At 50.0% G+C, this 18,286-nt stretch overlaps 1 protein-coding gene across 1 annotated transcript in view; it reads right to left on the bottom strand.

Moving 5' to 3' along the window:
- Nucleotides 1-13,995, bottom strand: part of LOC140716261 (chromodomain-helicase-DNA-binding protein 8-like) — a 59,277-nt gene extending 45,282 nt beyond the window's left edge. Inside the window, exons 1-11 of the mRNA XM_073028870.1 lie at nucleotides 13,915-13,995; nucleotides 13,739-13,807; nucleotides 12,285-12,340; nucleotides 11,834-11,951; nucleotides 11,640-11,723; nucleotides 3,770-3,907; nucleotides 3,559-3,680; nucleotides 2,884-3,127; nucleotides 2,557-2,733; nucleotides 623-766; nucleotides 250-505 (exon numbers count right to left, since the gene is read on the bottom strand). Coding sequence (XP_072884971.1) covers nucleotides 250-505; nucleotides 623-766; nucleotides 2,557-2,733; nucleotides 2,884-3,127; nucleotides 3,559-3,680; nucleotides 3,770-3,907; nucleotides 11,640-11,723; nucleotides 11,834-11,951; nucleotides 12,285-12,340; nucleotides 13,739-13,807; nucleotides 13,915-13,995 — 1,489 coding nt within the window. The remainder of the gene's footprint in view (nucleotides 1-249; nucleotides 506-622; nucleotides 767-2,556; nucleotides 2,734-2,883; nucleotides 3,128-3,558; nucleotides 3,681-3,769; nucleotides 3,908-11,639; nucleotides 11,724-11,833; nucleotides 11,952-12,284; nucleotides 12,341-13,738; nucleotides 13,808-13,914) is intronic.
- Between the last annotated feature and the right edge of the window lie 4,291 nt (nucleotides 13,996-18,286).

The following is an 18,286-nucleotide window of genomic DNA, read 5'->3' as shown; positions in this document are numbered from 1 at the left end:
AAACCCCCTGAACCCCTGGATCAGATCCCAACCTGTACCCCACTCCTGGGGATCAGTTATTCTATATAGAAACCCGCTGACTCCCTGGATTTGATCCCAACCTGTACCCCAGTCCCAGGGATCTGTTATTCTATATAGAAACCCCCTGACTCCCTGGATTTGATCCCAACCTGTACCCGACTCCTGGGCATCTGTCATTCTATTTTTGATCACACCCTCCACCACTGATGGGAACCCCTTGCCACCCACCGTTGATGAGGTAGGGGTGGTTACAACACTTGCGCAGCTCCATCATGGTGTTGAGCAGGTTGGGTACGTTGGCCTGGCCTGCCCCCTTGGCCAGAAAGGTGAAGTTGCGCTCCAGGATGGCACGGTAGTACTTCTTCTGGATGTTGGTGAGCTCCACCTCGATGATGGTCTCCTCCTTGGGCGCCAGGTTCTTCTCCACGTCCTCCTTGAGGCGACGCAGCATCATGGGCTTCAGCAGGGCCTGCAGCTTCTGCACCTGTCTCCGGGAAGGCAAAAGGCAGGGCGGTGAGGTGAGCGCGGCAGGAGATGACCCGAGCACGTCCGTCGTATGCTCTCCACCCCCACCCCCAACACCTCCCTGTACCGTCCCTACCTGCTCCTCCGTCTTCAGATCCCCAAACTCCTGCAGGAAGGCCGACTCCAGGGGGAACTGCGAGGGCTCCAGGAAGTTCAGCAGGCTGAACAGCTCCTCCACCGTGTTCTGCAGGGGTGTCCCGGTCAGGAGGACCTTGTGCTCCTGTGGGGGAGACCAGCAGCCCGTCAGTCTGGGACAGCAACTTGAAGACGTAGGAACGTAGGAAGCAGGGCTGCCCAATACTTCCGGGGCACATCCCTCAGCAAGTCAGACGCATTGAATGTCAACGTTTTATTCCCCTTCATAGATGCTGCCTGACTTGCAAAGTTCCTTCAGAGTGAGTGAGTGAGTGTGTGTGAGAGAGTGAGTGAGTGTGAGAGAGAGTGTGTGTGTGAGTGAGAGAGTGAGTGTGTGTGAGTGAGAGAGTGAGTGTGTGTGAGAGAGTGAGTGTGTGTGAGTGAGAGAGTGTTTGAGAGAGTGAGAGTGTGTGTGTGAGAGAGTGAGAGTGTGTGTGAGAGAGTGAGAGTGTGAGAGAGAGTGAGAGTGTGTGAGAGAGAGTGAGAGTGTGTGAGAGAGAGTGAGAGTGTGTGAGAGTGAGAGTGTGTGAGAGAGTGAGAGTGTGTGAGAGAGAGTGAGAGTGTGTGAGAGAGAGTGAGAGTGTGTGTGAGAGAGTGAGAGTGTGTGTGAGAGAGTGAGTGTGTGAGAGAGTGTGTGTGAGAGTGTGTGTGAGAGAGTGTGTGTGAGAGAGTGTGTGTGAGAGAGTGTGTGTGAGAGAGTGTGTGTGAGAGAGTGTGTGTGAGAGAGTGTGTGTGAGAGAGTGTGTGTGAGAGAGTGTGTGTGAGAGTGTGTGTGAGAGAGTGTGTGTGAGAGAGTGTGTGTGAGTGTGAGAGTGTGTGTGTGAGAGTGTGTGTGTGAGAGTGTGTGTGTGTGAGAGTGTGTGAGAGTGTGTGAGAGTGTGTGAGAGTGTGTGTGTGAGAGTGTGTGTGTGTGAGAGTGTGTGTGTGTGAGAGAGTGAGAGTGTGAGAGTGTGAGAGAGTGAGAGTGTGTGTGAGAGTGAGAGTGAGAGTGTGTGTGAGAGAGAGAGAGAGTGAGAGTGTGTGTGTGAGAGAGAGAGTGTGCGTGCGTGAGTCCGTCCGTCCTCACCAGCAGGAGTTTCCACAGGAGGCACTGCCTCAACAAGACCCTCTCCCCCCCCCAACACACTATCTGGACCGCAGAAGGTACAGAAGCCTGAAGTCCCACACCACCAGGTTCAGGAACAGCAAATCACTCAGTTCTTGAATCAACCGGCACAACCCTGATCCCTGTACGGTGTGAACATTTTGCAGGAGTGAGAACAGAGGGATGCCGGGGGCACAGGTACATGGTTCCCCAAAAGCAAAGTCACGGGTAGGCAGGGTGGTCCAGGTGCTGGCTTTCACCAGTCAGGGCACTGACAACAGGAGTGGGGATGTTGTGTTGCAGTTGTACAAGATTGTATGTGAGACTGCAACTAGAGTACCGCGTGCCGTTCCAGTCACCCACCTACAGGGGTGAGATTAAGCCAGACAGGGTGCACCACACGCCCACAGGATGCTACTGGGACTGCAGGTCTCAAGTAATAAGGACTGTTTCCCCTCAAGCAGAGCAGGCTAAGAGGTGACCTGTCGGAGGTTTATAAAAAATCACGAGGGGTTTAGATAAGGTGAATGGTCAGACTTTTCCCTAGGGTAGGGGAATCTAAAACTAAAAGGCACCGGTTTAAGGTGAGAGGGAGACATTTAATGAGGTGGAATTTTATTGCCCAGAGGGTGTCCATATAGAGTACGAACTGGTGCGTTAGTCGGGGCACGATCTAAGGAGCAGGGCAGGATCCTGCTCCTGATTCGGACGAGGTCAGGAGCCCGAGGGTGACAGAGGAAGCGGGTGGGGAGCGCTCACGCCACCCCTCCGTGACGGCTGGTGGCCCCTACCAATTCCATCAGCTTCAGGCCCTCCAGCAGCTTGCAGTTGCGGTTCTTGAGGCGGTGGGCCTCGTCGATGATGACGCAGCGCCAGGCAATCTCCCTCAGCTCCGGGCAGTCCGACAGGATCATCTCGAAGGTGGTGATCAGCGCGTCGAAGCGGTAGGCTCCCGGGATAAAGTGACCCTGCTCAGGAGGGAAGGGGGCAGAGTTACCAATGTGGGCAGAGGGGCAGAGTTGGGAGGGGAGGGTGGACGGAGAGGGAAGTGGGTATGGGGGTGGGCAGAGAGAATGGGGGAATAGGGCCGCAGTGACACCGCGCCGTGCCCGGGATACCTTGGGATCCCTGAAGTACATCTCATACTGCTGGATCATCTGCCGGCTGGCCAGGCTGCCGTGGTAGACGATGGCGTTCATGTCGGTCCAGGTGCTGAACTCCCTCTCCCAGTTGGTGATGGTGGAGAGCGGCGCGATGACGAGGAAGGGGCCCTGAATACCAGCAGAGTACACCTCCTCCAGGAAGGTGATGGACTGAATGGTCTTCCCCAAGCCCATCTCATCAGCCAGGATGCAGTTCTGCCTGTGGTTGTGGGGGGGCGAGGAGGGTGGGATCGTCAGCATCAGAGTCTCTCCTCCAGCACTACGCCCCTCCCTATTTCTGCCTCCCTTGCCCCTCTGTCTCTGTAAACCAACCCCCTCCCCCCCCCCCCAAGATCCACCCTGGCTCCATGACCTCTCCCTACCCTACGCCATCCTGCCTCTTCACCCCTACCCATCATGATCTCCACCCGCCTCTGTGATCCAGTCTCTCTTACTCCTGCCCTAAACCCTTCCCTCCCCTTTGCCCATTAACATCATGACTCTCTCCCCATCTCTGCCACCCATTCCACCCCCTCTTCCTTCCCTCCTGTCCGTGACCCACTCTATCCTCTTCACCCCTATCCGCCTCTGGGAACTCCTGCCTTTGAGGGCCCACCAGAAGGAGCGCAGGGAGCGCCCCCACCCACCCACCTGTTGTACCAGTTGAAGAGCAGCCAGTTGACGCCCTCGAGCTGGTACTCGCGCAGCTGGTTGTCGTTCTTGTACTCCCGGAACTGGTCCAGCTTCTTCCAGGCCTTGGCCGGCGGGCGCTCCTGCAGGGCGAAGGAGGAGAGGGGAGGGTGAGAGGAGGGAGACTGTCAAGCCCCGCAGGAGGGGAAAGGGGAAGGTGTGGACTGCTCACCACATGGGTCAGCTTGGGCTTCCGGGCCTGGAGCCGCTCAAACTCCTCGATCTTCGCCTCGTCCACGTCCTCCTTCAGCTCCCAGGTGCTGTCCTCGTAAGGCAGGGAGCACCATTTCACCAGGTAATAGACCACTGGCTGAGAAAAAAGAGAGAGAGAGACAGGGTGAAACAGAGAGAAGGAGGGAGAGGAGGAGAAAGGAGGAAGCGTACTCTATCCCTCCATTGCAGTCAATTCTTACCTTGACTCAACTCACAATCACACATCACTGATGTACAATGTAAAATTAGTTGTTGCATCGACATCGCCAAGGATCTGCCCTGGGCCTGAGGTATTAGTGATGTTACGCCTGTGCCCCAACTCTGAGGGGCCGAAGGGTACAAAGTAGCCCCCTCCTTTTTGAGAATCGCAAGATCGCTATTAATTCAGGTCAGGAGACCCAGGAAATTAGAGAGAGACGCAGACTCCACAAGGGGTTTGGAATGTCCTGGCCCCTCAGCAATACAAAGCCACGGGAAACGGCCATTGTCTCTTGGAGACGGAATTGTGTATTGAGCACAGTGCTATTCATCGAAGCCCTCAAGGAATGAGCAACGTGGGCTGGTTGGGGGATGGCATCATTCCAACCTGATTGACATCTGAGACCCCGTGAGTAAGGGTAAAAGGAGGTCTGGGGAACAATCCCTTTAGACGCACCAGGAGAAACGCTAGAGATCCCGTGACAGCGTAATAGCGACAGCCGGTGGAAAGCCCACGTGCGTCCTTTTCCATTTGCCTCGGAATTGGTGGGACTGACCACGGAAGACGGCTTAGCTAAAAGGAAAAGGACACCGACGACATTTCGAAGGATCGACATCATAGAAAGGAAAACGGGCAAGTTCTAAAAAAAACCCGTCTCTCTCTCTCTCTCACCAAAAGCTGCAGCCTGAATGAACTGAAGTGACTTTTATATTTCCATCGGACAATACATTATCCCCTAGACAACGATAGAGCTATTTCTTATTGATTATTATTATACCCGCGCTTTTTAGATTTAGTATTGACGACGTATATTATCTGTATGTTTGCACTGATATTATTTTTGTGTATTTTTATCAATAAATACTGTTAAAAATAGTACCATCAGACTTCAACGGACCTCTCTATCTTTGCTGGTAAGTGACCCAGTTACGGGGTACGTAACAACTTGGGGTTTTCGTCTCGGGATTTGACACCAAACTGGGAGGCCAGTGAATCGGGCTTGTAAGTCCAAACTTGGATCTGGTACACGGGTAGCCAGACGGAAAACCAGCAAAGATGGACATGGATGAATTTATAGAAAACCCAACTCTGGAGGCGCTAGAGGCGGCCACCAAATCGGACTTGATAAATATAGCAAAGGGACTAAACCTCGCAGAGGTGAGGTTGTCAATGAAAAAGCGGGAGGTGCGAAGGGCCATAACTCAGTATTATATTGAGAAGAATGTGTTTGCAGCTGAGGTATTGGAAAATATCCCTGAAAAGGTTCCAGTTAGTGGGACGGCTCAGTTAGAGTTGGAGAAATTGAGGCTGGACGCGGAACAGAGGAAGAGGGAGCATGAGTTCCAGCTAAAGCAGCTGAGAAGGAGAAAGAACAGGCCGACAAGCAAAGGGAGCATGTGCTCCAGCTAAAGGAGTTAGTGAAAAGGGAGCATGAGCTCCAGCTAAAGGAGTTGGAGGTGAAAAGGGAGCAGGACAGAGCTGAGAAACAAAGAGAGCATGAAATGCAGTTAAAACAGCTGGAAGCAGCTGAGAAAGAGAGGGAGGCAGAGAAACAGAGGCAACATGACTTGGATATGGAGAAGTTATGGCAAGAACGAAGAGATCAAGGGTCAGACCGAGAGGAGCGGTTTAATGTTAGTTGGGAGTTGAGGTTAGTACTTCCGTTCGAGGAGACGGATGTTGATAGTTATTTCTTGCTTTTTGAGAAGGTGGCAGTGAATCAGAAGTGGCCCAAAGAGCAATGGGTGGCGTTGTTACAAAGTGTGTTAAAAGGGAAGGCACAACGAGCATATGCGGCGTGGTCCATGGAGGAGGAGGAGGCGGAGAATTATGCCAAAGTAAAGGAGGCCATTCTCCGGACTTACGAATTGGTACCTGAAGCGTATAGACAAAAGTTCAGAAATTTAAAGAAAGGGTGGAATCAGACGTATACCGAGTTTGCCTATGAGAAGGGTGTGTTCTTGGATCGCTGGTGTACAGCAGAAACAGTGGAAGAGGATTTTTGGCGTCTCAGGGAGTTAATTCTGATTGAGGAATTTAAAGGTTGTGTTTCGGAGGATATCCGGATGTATTTGAATGAGAAGCCGAATAAGTCCATCTCTGAATTTGCTAGGTTCGCAGATGAATATGCCCTAACCCACAAGACAAAGTTTTCCTCGAATAAAAGTTACCCGAGAGACCGTGGGAACGGTAGAGAAAGCCCGCCAGCTGAGGCAGAGATCCCGTTGGGAGCTAGTGGTAAGATTGGGGAGGAGAGGCAAGACGGCCAGAGATTTCCGGGCTTGACCTGTTTAAATTGTGGAAAGGGGGGGCATGTTGCATCTAGGTGCTTGGCTCCGAGGAAGGAGACAGGAAAAGGAAAAGCAGCCGTCCCTATAGGATGTGCCGTGGTAATCAGTAAATCGACAAGAGAGCCCCGGGTAGACAGAGTACGAGAAGGGTCTGAGACTTGTATGTCAAACAGAACCGTGTCTGTGAGAGAGGGAGACCCACCAGTTCCCGTGCGGATCTGGAGAGACACGGGCACTGAACTGTCATTGATTAGCAGCAAGGTACTGGATTTTGGTCGCAAGACGGGAATGGTAGCTGTGAAAGGAATAGGCAAAGGGACAGAAACGGTGCCCTTGCATAGGATCATTATGAATTGTGAGCTGGTATCTGGACCAGTTGAAATGGGGGTGCGATCAGAATTCCCGAGAACTGATGCGGACGTCCTTCTGGGTAATGATTTAGCCGGTGGTAAAGTTTGGTCAGCAATGAAGCTGACGAGACAGCCGGTGGAGGTCCCGTCCCTAGGTTCCAAGATCTATCCCACATGCGCGATCACTCGCAGCATGTCGAGAAAGGCAGCTGAGAACAAGAGCAGTTTAAATCCGGCCAGTATCGATTTGGTTGAGATGTTTTTACCGACCCTGTACCACGAGGGTTTAGAGGGGGGTAAAACGGAGAGTAGTAAAGTGAAAGAGAGTAAGGGAGAGGAGGTAGTCCTGCCCTTAGCCAGGAGAAAACTTATAGAGGCACGAAGTAAAGATGAGAAACAGGAAAAGCTGTTAAAGGGTCCAGAGTTGGACATGGATGATCTGTCTGGTTTGGCAGAACTGTTTGAAGAAGTTGAAAATTCTAAAGGTGTACCCGATAATGAAATGAGGGCTGTCCTAGATGAAAAGGGTGCCCTTACCTTGAAGAAGTCTACTGGGTTGGCAGATGAGGTTGTTTCAGCCCGCGGGGTTGAGTTTATTCCGGAAGGGAGATGCCCAGAGAGTAGCTGGGAGGATCAGGGGAATTTAGAATTTGAACAGGGTACGAGTGTTGAAAGACTGGAAGAGGCAAATGTCCTGTTTGAGTGTGTCCAAGATGTGGATGCACGTGGTACTGAACCTAGTAATGGAGCTCAGAAAATGTCTGAGGTATTTGATTCAGTTGAAAAGGAATGCAGTCCTTGTGGGTCAGATGGACTTGGTTCAGTGAAGAAAGGGTTAACCTTGGTAATAGTGGGAAGTGAGAGTTCCCAGGTGTTTGTGCTCGAAGGTGTGTTAAAAGTTAGTGAGGCGATAACAGGTGGTGAGGTGAATATTATTTTTGAAGGAAAAGGGAAAAGTGTAGTTCCTAAATTGAATGAAGAAAATTTAAAGTCTGGATTGATGTCAAACGCAGCAACCAGGCTACCGAGACAATGGCTTGGTAACACGGTGCCTGCGAATCAATTACAGGTTGAGTTGGAAGGTAAAGGGGCCCCACATGCTATTGTTATTCCAGAGTGTGGTGTGAAAGCGCAGAATTCGAAATGCTGTTTGAACAAAGAGGGATCGCTGGCATTGAGACCTAATCGCCTGAAGGGTCCTGAAGAGAAAACTAGCAACTTGCGTAAAATTAAAGAATTGTGTGGAAATTCGGAAGATGGTCTAAGTTTGGAACACATTGTTGATAAAATAACTCCTATGAAAGGAGCGGGCGAAAGCCTATTTCGCCAGGGTGCACAAGCTCACCACGTGGGAATTAACCGGAAAAGAGGCGAGGGTTAATGGGACACCATTTTTAAATAGCAGAAGCCGGTTTTATGGGATTTCGACAAAGCGTGTGAATAATAAAGACAACCCCCATGGAAGCTTGACTGTTAAGTTTGAAAGTAACATAAAGATTAGTATTTGCATGAACTTTTGTAGTATACCCGTAAGCTAAGATCACAACTCTCTAGTTTTTGTTTGCTAAAGAAAATAAGAAATAAAAATAGGTGGTTATTAAATTGGAGTCTGATGCTACAAAACTTTAGTAAGGTACAAGATGTTAAGATATTAAAGGAAGTGACAATGTAATCGGTAACTATTTAGATGCTGAATTGAATGTATAACTGTATTACTCTGTAGAAAAAAAAACTTTTTGTATTGTGTTAGATTCTAAGATCCTGTAAGACTCTGTATTACTTCGTTTTTTACCGATGGTAAAAAAACGCGTTGAAGAAAGGGGGTGTTACGCCTGTGCCCCAACTCTGAGGGGCCGAAGGGTACAAAGTAGCCCCCTCCTTTTTGAGAATCGCAAGATCGCTATTAATTCAGGTCAGGAGACCCAGGAAATGAGAGAGAGATGCAGACTCCACAAGGGGTTTAGGATGTCCCGGCCCCTCAGCGATACAAAGCCACGGGAACCGGCCATTGTCTCTTGGAGACAGAATTGTGTATTGAGCACTGTGCTATTCATCGAAGCCCTCAAGGAATGAGCAACATGGGCTGGTTGGGGGATGGCATCATTCCAACCTGATTGACATCTGAGACCCCGTAAGTAAGGATAAAAGGAGGTCTGGGGAACAATCCCTTTAGACGCACCAGGAGAAACGCTAGAAATCTCGTGACAGCATAATAGCAACAGCCGGTGGAAAGCCCACGTGCATCCTTTTCCATTTGCCTCGGAATTGGTGGGACTGACCACGGAAGACGGCTTAGCTAAAAAGGAAAAGGACACCGACGACATTTCGAAGGATCGACATCATAAAAAGGAAAACGGGCAAGTTCTAAAAAAAACCCGTCTCTCTCTCTCTCTCTCACCAAAAACTGCAGCCTGAATGGACTGAAGTGACTTTTATATTTCCATTGGACAATACATTATCCCCTAGACAACGATAGAGCTATTTCTTATTGATTATTATTATACCCGCGTTTTTAGATTTAGTATTGACCACGTATATTATCTGTATGTTTGCATTGATATTATTTTTGTGTATTTTTATCAATAAATACTGTTAAAAATAGTACCATCAGACTTCAACGGACCTCTCTATCTTTGCTGCTAAGTGACCCAGTTACGGGGTACGTAACAGTGACGAAAGCTCACCAGTGGCTCTACTTCGTTAGGAGATTAAAGATCTTCAAAAGGCAGTGAGTGTCTCAAGAAGGGGGTGACATCGATCACCAAAGACCCCCTCCCCCATCTGGGACATGCCCTCTTCTCATTACCACCAGTGGGGCATGAAGACCCACAATCAAATCAATGTTTTAGGTTGACCTTTCAACCCATATAACCATATAACAATTACAGCACATAAACAGGCCATCTCAGCCCTTCCAGTGCATGCCGAACGCTTACTCTCACCTAATCCCACCTACCTGCACTCAGCCCATAACCCTCTATTCCTTTCCTGTCCATATACCTATCCAATTTTTTTTTTTAAATGACAAAATTGAACCTGCCTCTACCACTTCTACTGGAAGCTCGTTCCACACAGCTAACACTCTCTGAGTAAAGAAGTTCCCCCTCATGTTACCCCTAAACTTTTGCCCCTTAACTCTCAACTCATGTCCTCTTGTTTGAATCTCCCCTACTCTCAATGGAAAAAGCCTATCCACATCAACTCTATCTATCCCCCTCATATTTTAAATACCTCTATCAAGTCCCCCCTCAACCTTCTACACTCCAAAGAACAAAGACCAAACTGGTTAACTTTACTCTGTAACTTCGGTGCTGAAACCCAGGTAACATATTAGTAAATCTCCTCTGTACTCTCTCTAACTTGTTGATATCTTTCCTATAATTCAGTGACCAGAACTGTACACAATACTCCAAATTTGGCCTCACCAATGCCTTGTACAATTTTAACATTACATCCCAACTCCTATACTCAATGCTCTGATTTATAAAGGCCAGCATACCAAAAGCTTTCTTCACCACCCAATCCACATGAAATTCCACTTTCAGGGAACTATGCACCATTATTCCTAGAGCACTCTGTCTATTGCATTCCTCAATGCCCTACCATTTACCATGTATGTCCTATTTTGATTATTCCTACCAAAATGTAGCACCTCACACTTATCAGCATTAAACCCTTGCTCATAGATTCAGTTAGACAGCACAGAAGCAAATCCGTCGACTCAACTGGTCCAAGCTGATGAAGACACCCCATTCAAGCTGGTGCCATCTGTTCTCATTTGGCCCGTATTCCTCTGAAGGGTTCCCAACCTTGTTTACACCATAGACTGATTGGACCCCAGGTTGGGAGCTCCTGTTCTAAACCTTTCCTATCCATGTACTTGAGCAAATGTCGTTAATGTAGGGTACCTGCCTCAACTGTTTCCTTCGGCAGCCAGCTCCATATCTGCACTACCCCCGGGTGATAAAGTTGCCCCTCAGTTCCTAGTAAATCTCTCCCCTCTCACCTTAAACCTGTGCCCTCTCAACCCTGGGGAAATAACTGTGCGCATTTTACACCAACTATGCCCCTCGTGATTTTATTTTACGGTGTAAGGTCACCCTTCGACTGAAGTAGGGAGCCCCAAGGAATAAAATCTCAACCTGTCCAACCTCTCTCCATAACTCAGACTAGTCCTGGCAACATCCTCAGAAATCTCCTCTGTACTCTTTCCAGCTTTCCTCTAGCATGGCGACCAAAACTGAACACAATACACTGGCTGAGGACTCATCAACATCTTCTGCAACTACAAAATAACCCGCATGACTGAGGAAGCCAGCAGGCCAAAGACCTTCACCACCCGGTCTACCAGTGACACTACTTACTTTCCACGGCCTCCTCTTGTGCCACGCTGAGGCTACCCTCAGGGTGGAGGAGCAAATCCTTACATTCTGTCTGGGTAACCTCCAACCTGATGGCATGAATATCGATTTCTCCTACTGTCTGCCTGTCACTTCCCCCCAGGTCCCCTCCTTCTCCCCTTTCTCCTATGGTCTTCACTCTTCTCTGGCCCTTTACCTTTCCCACCCACCTGGCTTCGCCCATCACCCTCCAGCTAGCCCCTTCCTCATCCCTCAACTTTTTATTCTGGGATCTTCTCAACTTCCTTCTCAGTCCTGAAGAAGGGTCTCAGCCCAAAACGTCAACTGTTTATTTCTGTAGATGCTGTCTGACCTGCTGAGTTCCTCCAGGAGTGAGAGTGTGAGAGAGATTCTCACACTTTCTCTCACATACATGCCATCCTGCAACTTGGCACCGTCTCCCCAGCAGCCTAGAGCTGGAGTTTCCAACCTGAGGTCCATGGACCCTTTGCTTGGTGGTATTGGTCCATTGCATAACACAAGAGTTGGGAACCCCTGGCCTACAGGAAGCAGTGAACTGCTTTTGCTTCCAACAGAGGACTCCTTCTCCTCCCCTGCTTCTGGTGACACCCACCCTGCCTCTCCTCACCTCGCCATTGTCCTTGTCCACACTGTGGGACTCCTCTAGCAGTCGATCGACCTCGATGTAGTCAGGGTTGAAGGGGTCTTCATCCTGGACAGAAAGGATGGGAGGAGTTAGAGAAGGTGGAGGGAGAAGTGGTGGGGGGGGGGGGGGGGGGGGGGAGGGACAGAAGCAGGAAGTGGCCGGCCAGAGGTACCCACCTCGTGAAAAATGTGCCTCATCTGGGCCATCTTGGCCTTGAAGCGCTTGATCTTCTGGTGGATGCGCTTGTCCTTCTCCAGCTGTTGCAAGGTGGCCCACTCGCAGTGCAGGTACGAACTGGAACACAGGAACCCACCTGAGAAAGGTACAGTGTGGGGGAGGGGGAGCACCTTGCTGTGAGAGGGAAGGGAGGAAGGCAGCGGTGTGGACGGAGGGGCAGCGAGGAAGCAGCGCCACAGCACGGGTGGATCGGCATGGAGGGAGCGCTACACCGCAGCGCGTGTACAACTCCTCCTTTGGAACGAGGGAGCGGTTTTCGCTCTGGAGGCGGAGACACCCTGCCCAGAAGCTGCCCCAGCATCAGCAGACCCCTCCCCACGGACACAGAACCCCAGGGTCAATGGGCTCAGCACCCACGCCCTGCCCCACCGGGCCAGGGCGGCAACTCACTAGTTCTTGTACTTGACGTAGAACTCCTCCACCTCCATGTACTGTCCTTGGTACACCTGCGGGAGGCAGAGGGAATAGAAGTCAGTCACAGTCTCCCAGAGCCTTGCTGGGGAGGAAGAATAGCCCTTAACTCTGCAGTGGAGTCATCAGGGCACCGTCATGACGGTGTTTCCGTAGCAAGCTATTCTCGCTTTTGTGAGACCGAGTTGCTAGCTTGACGCTCAACCCAACTTGGATTCGAACTCAGGAACTTGCGCTCCGGAGTCCGGCGCTGATATCATTGTGTCACCAAGCAGGACACCTCGTTGGGGAGCATGGAGGGAAGGAGGGAGAGGGAGGGAGCACCTCCCCAATCACCCTCAAGACTCTGCCAACAAACCCAAGTTGGATGAACATTTGTCACTCCAGCATCTGAAGACTGCCAGCTAAGGTACACACAGAACTGATGGTGGTGCTGTTTGGGGTGGTGGGGCATGGATTCATGCTCACCCCTCCGGAGATTAGCTTCTAGACTCGGCTGCAATGAAGGAATGGCTGCTTATGTTTCCGGGGAAGGGGGCAACTAAAGAGCTGAATAAGCAGTTTGTTCTGTGTTTATATTACCCCTCCCTCATGTCTACAAACAAGAGGTAGGGACATTCCCTACTGAGTGGTTGGGTTAATCCATGTACTCCACGTCCACCACAATACCTCTAACCACATCCACAAAACCACGTGCCGGGGACTCCCTGCTCCCTACTCCTTCTGTCTTCTCAAGAGATTCTGGAGTAGCTCCCACCTACTGAAATGGGAATTGCCCTACTATTGTCAGCAGACGATTCGGCTTTGGGGCACAAGCTGGGAAAATTGCCCGCAGTTGTCTGCAGGGGCACAAGCCGGGGGGGGGATTTGCCCTGCAACTGTTGGCACAACTCTGCGGCTTCTCTGCTGGAAGGGGCAGTGAAAGATTTAGGAGCAGCAGGGTAATGAGGTGGGGATATGTCTCTAGCAAAGAAGGTGTCAGGTGCTCCTTCCCTCTGCTAGGTCACCCTTGGGCGAGGTGTAGCACCTGCTTAGCCTCCCTGATCAGGGTCACTTGAAACCATGGGGGCAGGTAGTGGATGGTCACATGAGCGGCTGGTGCATATCACAAGCCCTGGTTATGTGACCACTGACTACAGGCAAGAGTATTGATAATGGTTGGAGGGGGTCACCTATCTTGTAAAGACACTGTCCAGAAGGCAAAGGCAAGCTACTTCTGTAAGAATATTTGCCAGGAACGATCATGGTCATGGAAAGGCCACGATGGCCCACGTCATATGACACAGCTCATAACAAATGAACGAGTCAGTAAAAAGCACGACAGGAAAAGACACAAGATGAAGGTTGTCTAACCGGGTCTCTCCTCGTGACTGCATGGTGCCCTGTTCCTACACCCTGGCCCTGTGTCAAACTCGGCAATGAGGAGCACCTACCTCCTTCTTCGCCACCCTGAACGAGAGGATCTTATCCACGATAGCAGCATCTTCTTCACTAGGGTTTTCCTGAGAGAGGGACAAGATGGCAGTTACATGCAAAATCAGTGGCACAGAGCAATCTCACTCCCCCACCCACAGGAGGGTCCGTCAAGGGTTGGGTCACAGAATCGTACAGCACAGGTACAGGCCCTTTGGTCCTCATCCTTGCTGGCACTGATGCCAAAGTCGTTCCCATTTGACCCAATTAGGCCCATATGAGTAGAACAGACAGTACGAGACAGGCCATTCAGCCCCACGATGTTGTGCTGATCTTGATGCTGATTAACACGTCCTCCTCCTGTGCATCATCCACATCCCTCCATATGCACATATCTACACCTATCTTCTGCACCATGTCCAAAGCCTTCCTGAAATGGGATACCAGAAATGCATACAATGCTTCTGGCATCTCTACGTTTCCAAATTTGAGGTCTACAGAGCCCTTGGTTAATGGTAGGGGTACATGGCATAGAAAGGGTTGGGAACCCTTGCTCTGCTCCTTTCCTACTTGGGTAGGAAGGATGATGGAGTGAGACAAAAACAAACAGGTAGGTGGAGGCAGCTGGGGGTGAGCGAGGATGACGGTGGAGACCGGAGGGAGGTCAACAGGAGCCATAAGAGCAGGATTTTGACAAGCAAGCAGAGGTGAGAATGGGAACCATTCAGGAAGAGTGAAGGGCAGATGGAACGGGAAAGTGGGTGATGGGGGACTGCATAAATCATATTGTAAAGTCTGACAGTGCATGATCAGACCCTTCTGCCCGACAACACTGTGCTAACCCGAGTCCACAATCTACATCAGTCCCATTTCCCAGCATTCCGGGCAAAACACTCCTCGGCCTTGGGGATACAAGTGCTTAGCCCAGATGTTTACTAAAAATTGTGACAATCTGCACCTCCTCCACTCCCTGGCACACGTTCCAGACACACGATCAATCGCTGCCTCTGCCAGCCCACATGCCCAGAACCTCCGCCAGGCACCCTCCCCAGAACCTCCGCCAGGCACCCTCCCCAGAACCTCCGCCAGGCACCCTCCCCCGAACCTCCGCCAGGCAACCCTCCCCGAACCTCCGCCAGGCACCCTCCCCGAACCTCCGCCAGGCACCCTCCCCCAAACCTCCGCCAGGCACCCTCCCCGAACCTCCGCCAGGCACCCTCCCCGAACCTCCGCCAGGCACCCTCCCCAAACCTCCGCCTCCAACTCCCTCAGGAATGTTTACCAGACACCCACTGTGTGGGAAAATACTTGCCCTGCACTATTTAACATTTTCCATTCTGGGAGAAAAGGACTGGCAGTGTACTTTATAACAGAGTCAAAGCTGGTCACTGACTTCAGGGCGTTGAGTGATACTCTTGTCCATATTGATGGTGCTGAGAGTCAGAGGGTTGAGAACTTCAAGTTCCAAGGAGTAAACATCAGTTCTGGACCAACTACATTGAAATCATGGACAGGGAAGCTTACTGACACCACTACTTCCTCAAAAGGCCAAAGAAATTAGGCACGTCCCCGTCGACGTGAAGAAAGCTAATGGCATGTTGGCTTTTATAACAAGAGGAACTGAGTATAGGAGCAAAGAGGTCTTTCTGCCAGTTGTACAGGGCCCTGGTGAGACCACACCTGGAGTACTGTGTTCAGTTTTGGTCTCCAGATTTGAGGAAGGACATTCTTGCTATTGATGGAGTGCAGCGTAGGGTTCACGAGGTTGATTCCCGGGATGGCGGGGACTGTCATATGTTGAAAGATTGGAGCGACTGGGCTTGTATACACTGGAATTTAGAAGGATGAGAGGGGATCTGATTGAAACATATAAGATTATTAAGGGATTGGACACGCTAGAGGCAGGAAACATGTTCCCGATGTTGGGGGGAGTCCGGAACCAGAGGGCCACAGTTTAAGAAAAAGGGGTAGGCCATTTAGAACGGAGTTGAGAAAAAACTTTTTCACCCAGAGAGTTGTGGATCTGTGGAATGCTCTGCCTCAGAAGGCAGTAGAGGCCAATTCTCTGGATGCTTTCAAGAAAGAGTTAGATAGAGCTCTTAAAGATAGCGGAGTCAAGGGATATGGGGAGAAGGCAGGAACAGGGTACTGATTGTGGATGATCAGCCATGATCACAGTGAATGGTGGTGCTGGCTTGAAGGGCCAGATGGCCTACTCCTGCACCCATTGACTATTGACCCTCACCAATTTTTAGCGTCGCCTATCTGGATTGTTACGGCAACCATCCTCCCCGTGACCGCAGGACACTGCAGAGTGCAGACAAAGCTGAGCGCATCACAGAAACCAGCCTCCCTCCACAAACACTTCCCGTTGCCTCGGTGAAGCGGCCAGCAGAGTCAAAGACCCCACCCACCCTGGACATTCCCTCTTCTCCCCCTCTGCATCAGGCAGGAGATACAAAAACCTGTAAGCAGTTACCACCAAGTTCAAGGACAACACTGTCATCACTGATATCAGGCCTCTTACACAATGAGATGGGCTCCTGACATCGCCATCATTAGAATATTGCTCTATGGCTTTCCTGCACTTTCTCACAGCAATTTATTCTGCATCGTTATTGCCTTACCCTGTACTACCTCAATGCACTGCGTAATGATTTGATCTGTTTGAACGGTTTCGCAAGACAAGCGTTTCACTGTATCTCAGTACATGTGACAATAATAAACCAAGTCCTCTCAAAATTTTATAAACCTCTAACAGGGTCTCTGTTACGCTTTGTAACTTCAAAACATTAACTAATTCAAAGGACATGCGAGTCCAAAATGCAGGTCTAACTTTGAGTTACTTTAAATACATCTCGTGGTAGCATGATGATATATGCAATTCACATATTTTTAAGTATAACCTGCAATTAAGCATACTTGTTCGTTCAAATAAACTATACACACACAGGATTACTCAAATATTATTGAAATAGTAAGTACACAATAGTCTCCACTGCTCCAGAGAAAACACAGTAAGTTTGTCCAACCTCACCTTTGAGCTAAAACTCCCCAATTCTTTGCAAACATTGTAACTGTACCTGCCTCTGCCACCACCCCTGGTAGCTCACTCCAGATAAGCATTACCTTCTGTGCAATTCACCAACCATTCACATTTTCCCTCTCACCTTAAACCTGTGCATTCCAGTGCTTCACTCCCCTGGTCTGGGAGAAAGACCCTCTACCCCATAATTTTATCAGCCTATGTTCCAGTTAGAATAAATTCAGTCTCCCGATATCTATGATCCTCAACACCAGGCAACAGAGTCACACAGCACGGAAATAGGCCTTTCAGCCAACAGGTCCGAGCAAACCGTGATTCCTATCTAAGCCAATTCCATTTGCCCCTCAAAGTGCAGCTCCACAAGTACGTGAATTGGAAAGGTTTATTGGAAGAGACTGAGGTCAAACATTGCCTCAGCGCACACCCTCTGGCACCCTTGCCTTCAGGTGAAAAGTTGCCCCTCAGGTCCCCAAACCTCTTCCTTCTCACCATAAACTGTGTCCTCCAGTTTTAAACTCTTCTACAATGACCTCCTAGAGGACCACGACCTTGTTGTAGGGTTTGGAGGCTTGAGTGCCTCAGTGACCTGGAGAGCTATGTTGGCTGGAGTCAGGGCTTCATGCTTTGGCTCTTGGTAGGGTCACCCATGCCAAACAGGTCAAAGGGCAGAGGCCAGACTAAGAGTGGTCCGCCGGTCCTCCAGCTTGGGGGGTTCAGCTCAGGGCTAACGACCCTGACTGATAAAACAAAAGTGATGTGGAAACAGCAATGAAGAATCCTTCTCCATCTGAGTGCGACAGTATTCCTGAGTCTCCACCCGGGACTTGCATGACAGAGGAAAGGAAGCATCTGACACATGAAGGAATCCCTGACCACCACCAGAGATGGAGAACCTTCATTGCTGCCCGAAACACCAGCGGCGTAACAGGCAGTAAGCCAGAACTATTGACCCCAGACTCTGTTCCTCCAGATTTTACAAACTTCTCTCATGTCAGCTCCTCAACCTCCTTACACCTGTCCAGTCTCTCCTTGTAACTGAACCCTCCAGTCCCAGCAACATTCTTGTGAACATTGCTTGCACCCTCTCTAGCTTATTCACAGAACAGTCCAACAAAGGAATCCATGGTTTGTCAAACACAATGCCAAATTAACTTAAATCCCTTCAGCCTGCACATGGTCTGTATCACCCCATTCCCCGTACGTCCATGTGTCTGTCCAGCACTCTGTTGTTCCTGCCTCCGGCACCATCCCAGACTCCCACCACACTCTGAACATAGAATCATACAACATGGCAAAGAACCATCCGCTCAATGTTTTGCCAACTTTTTAACCTACTCCATGATCAATCTATCCCTTCCCTCACACAAAGCCCTCCATTTTTCTTTCATTCATGTGTTTATCCAAGAGTCTCTAAAATGACCTCTGGCAGGGTGTTCCATACACCCACCACAACGTAAAAAGCTTTCCACCAATCACCTTAAAATGATGCCCTCATATCAGCCATTTCCACCCTGGGAAAAAG

Source organism: Hemitrygon akajei, chromosome 25, assembly GCF_048418815.1.
Source record: "Hemitrygon akajei chromosome 25, sHemAka1.3, whole genome shotgun sequence".
Lineage (NCBI taxonomy): Eukaryota > Metazoa > Chordata > Chondrichthyes > Myliobatiformes > Dasyatidae > Hemitrygon > Hemitrygon akajei.
The sequence above is the reverse complement of the archived record's forward strand: the minus strand, read 5'-3'. Positions and strand labels throughout refer to the sequence as shown.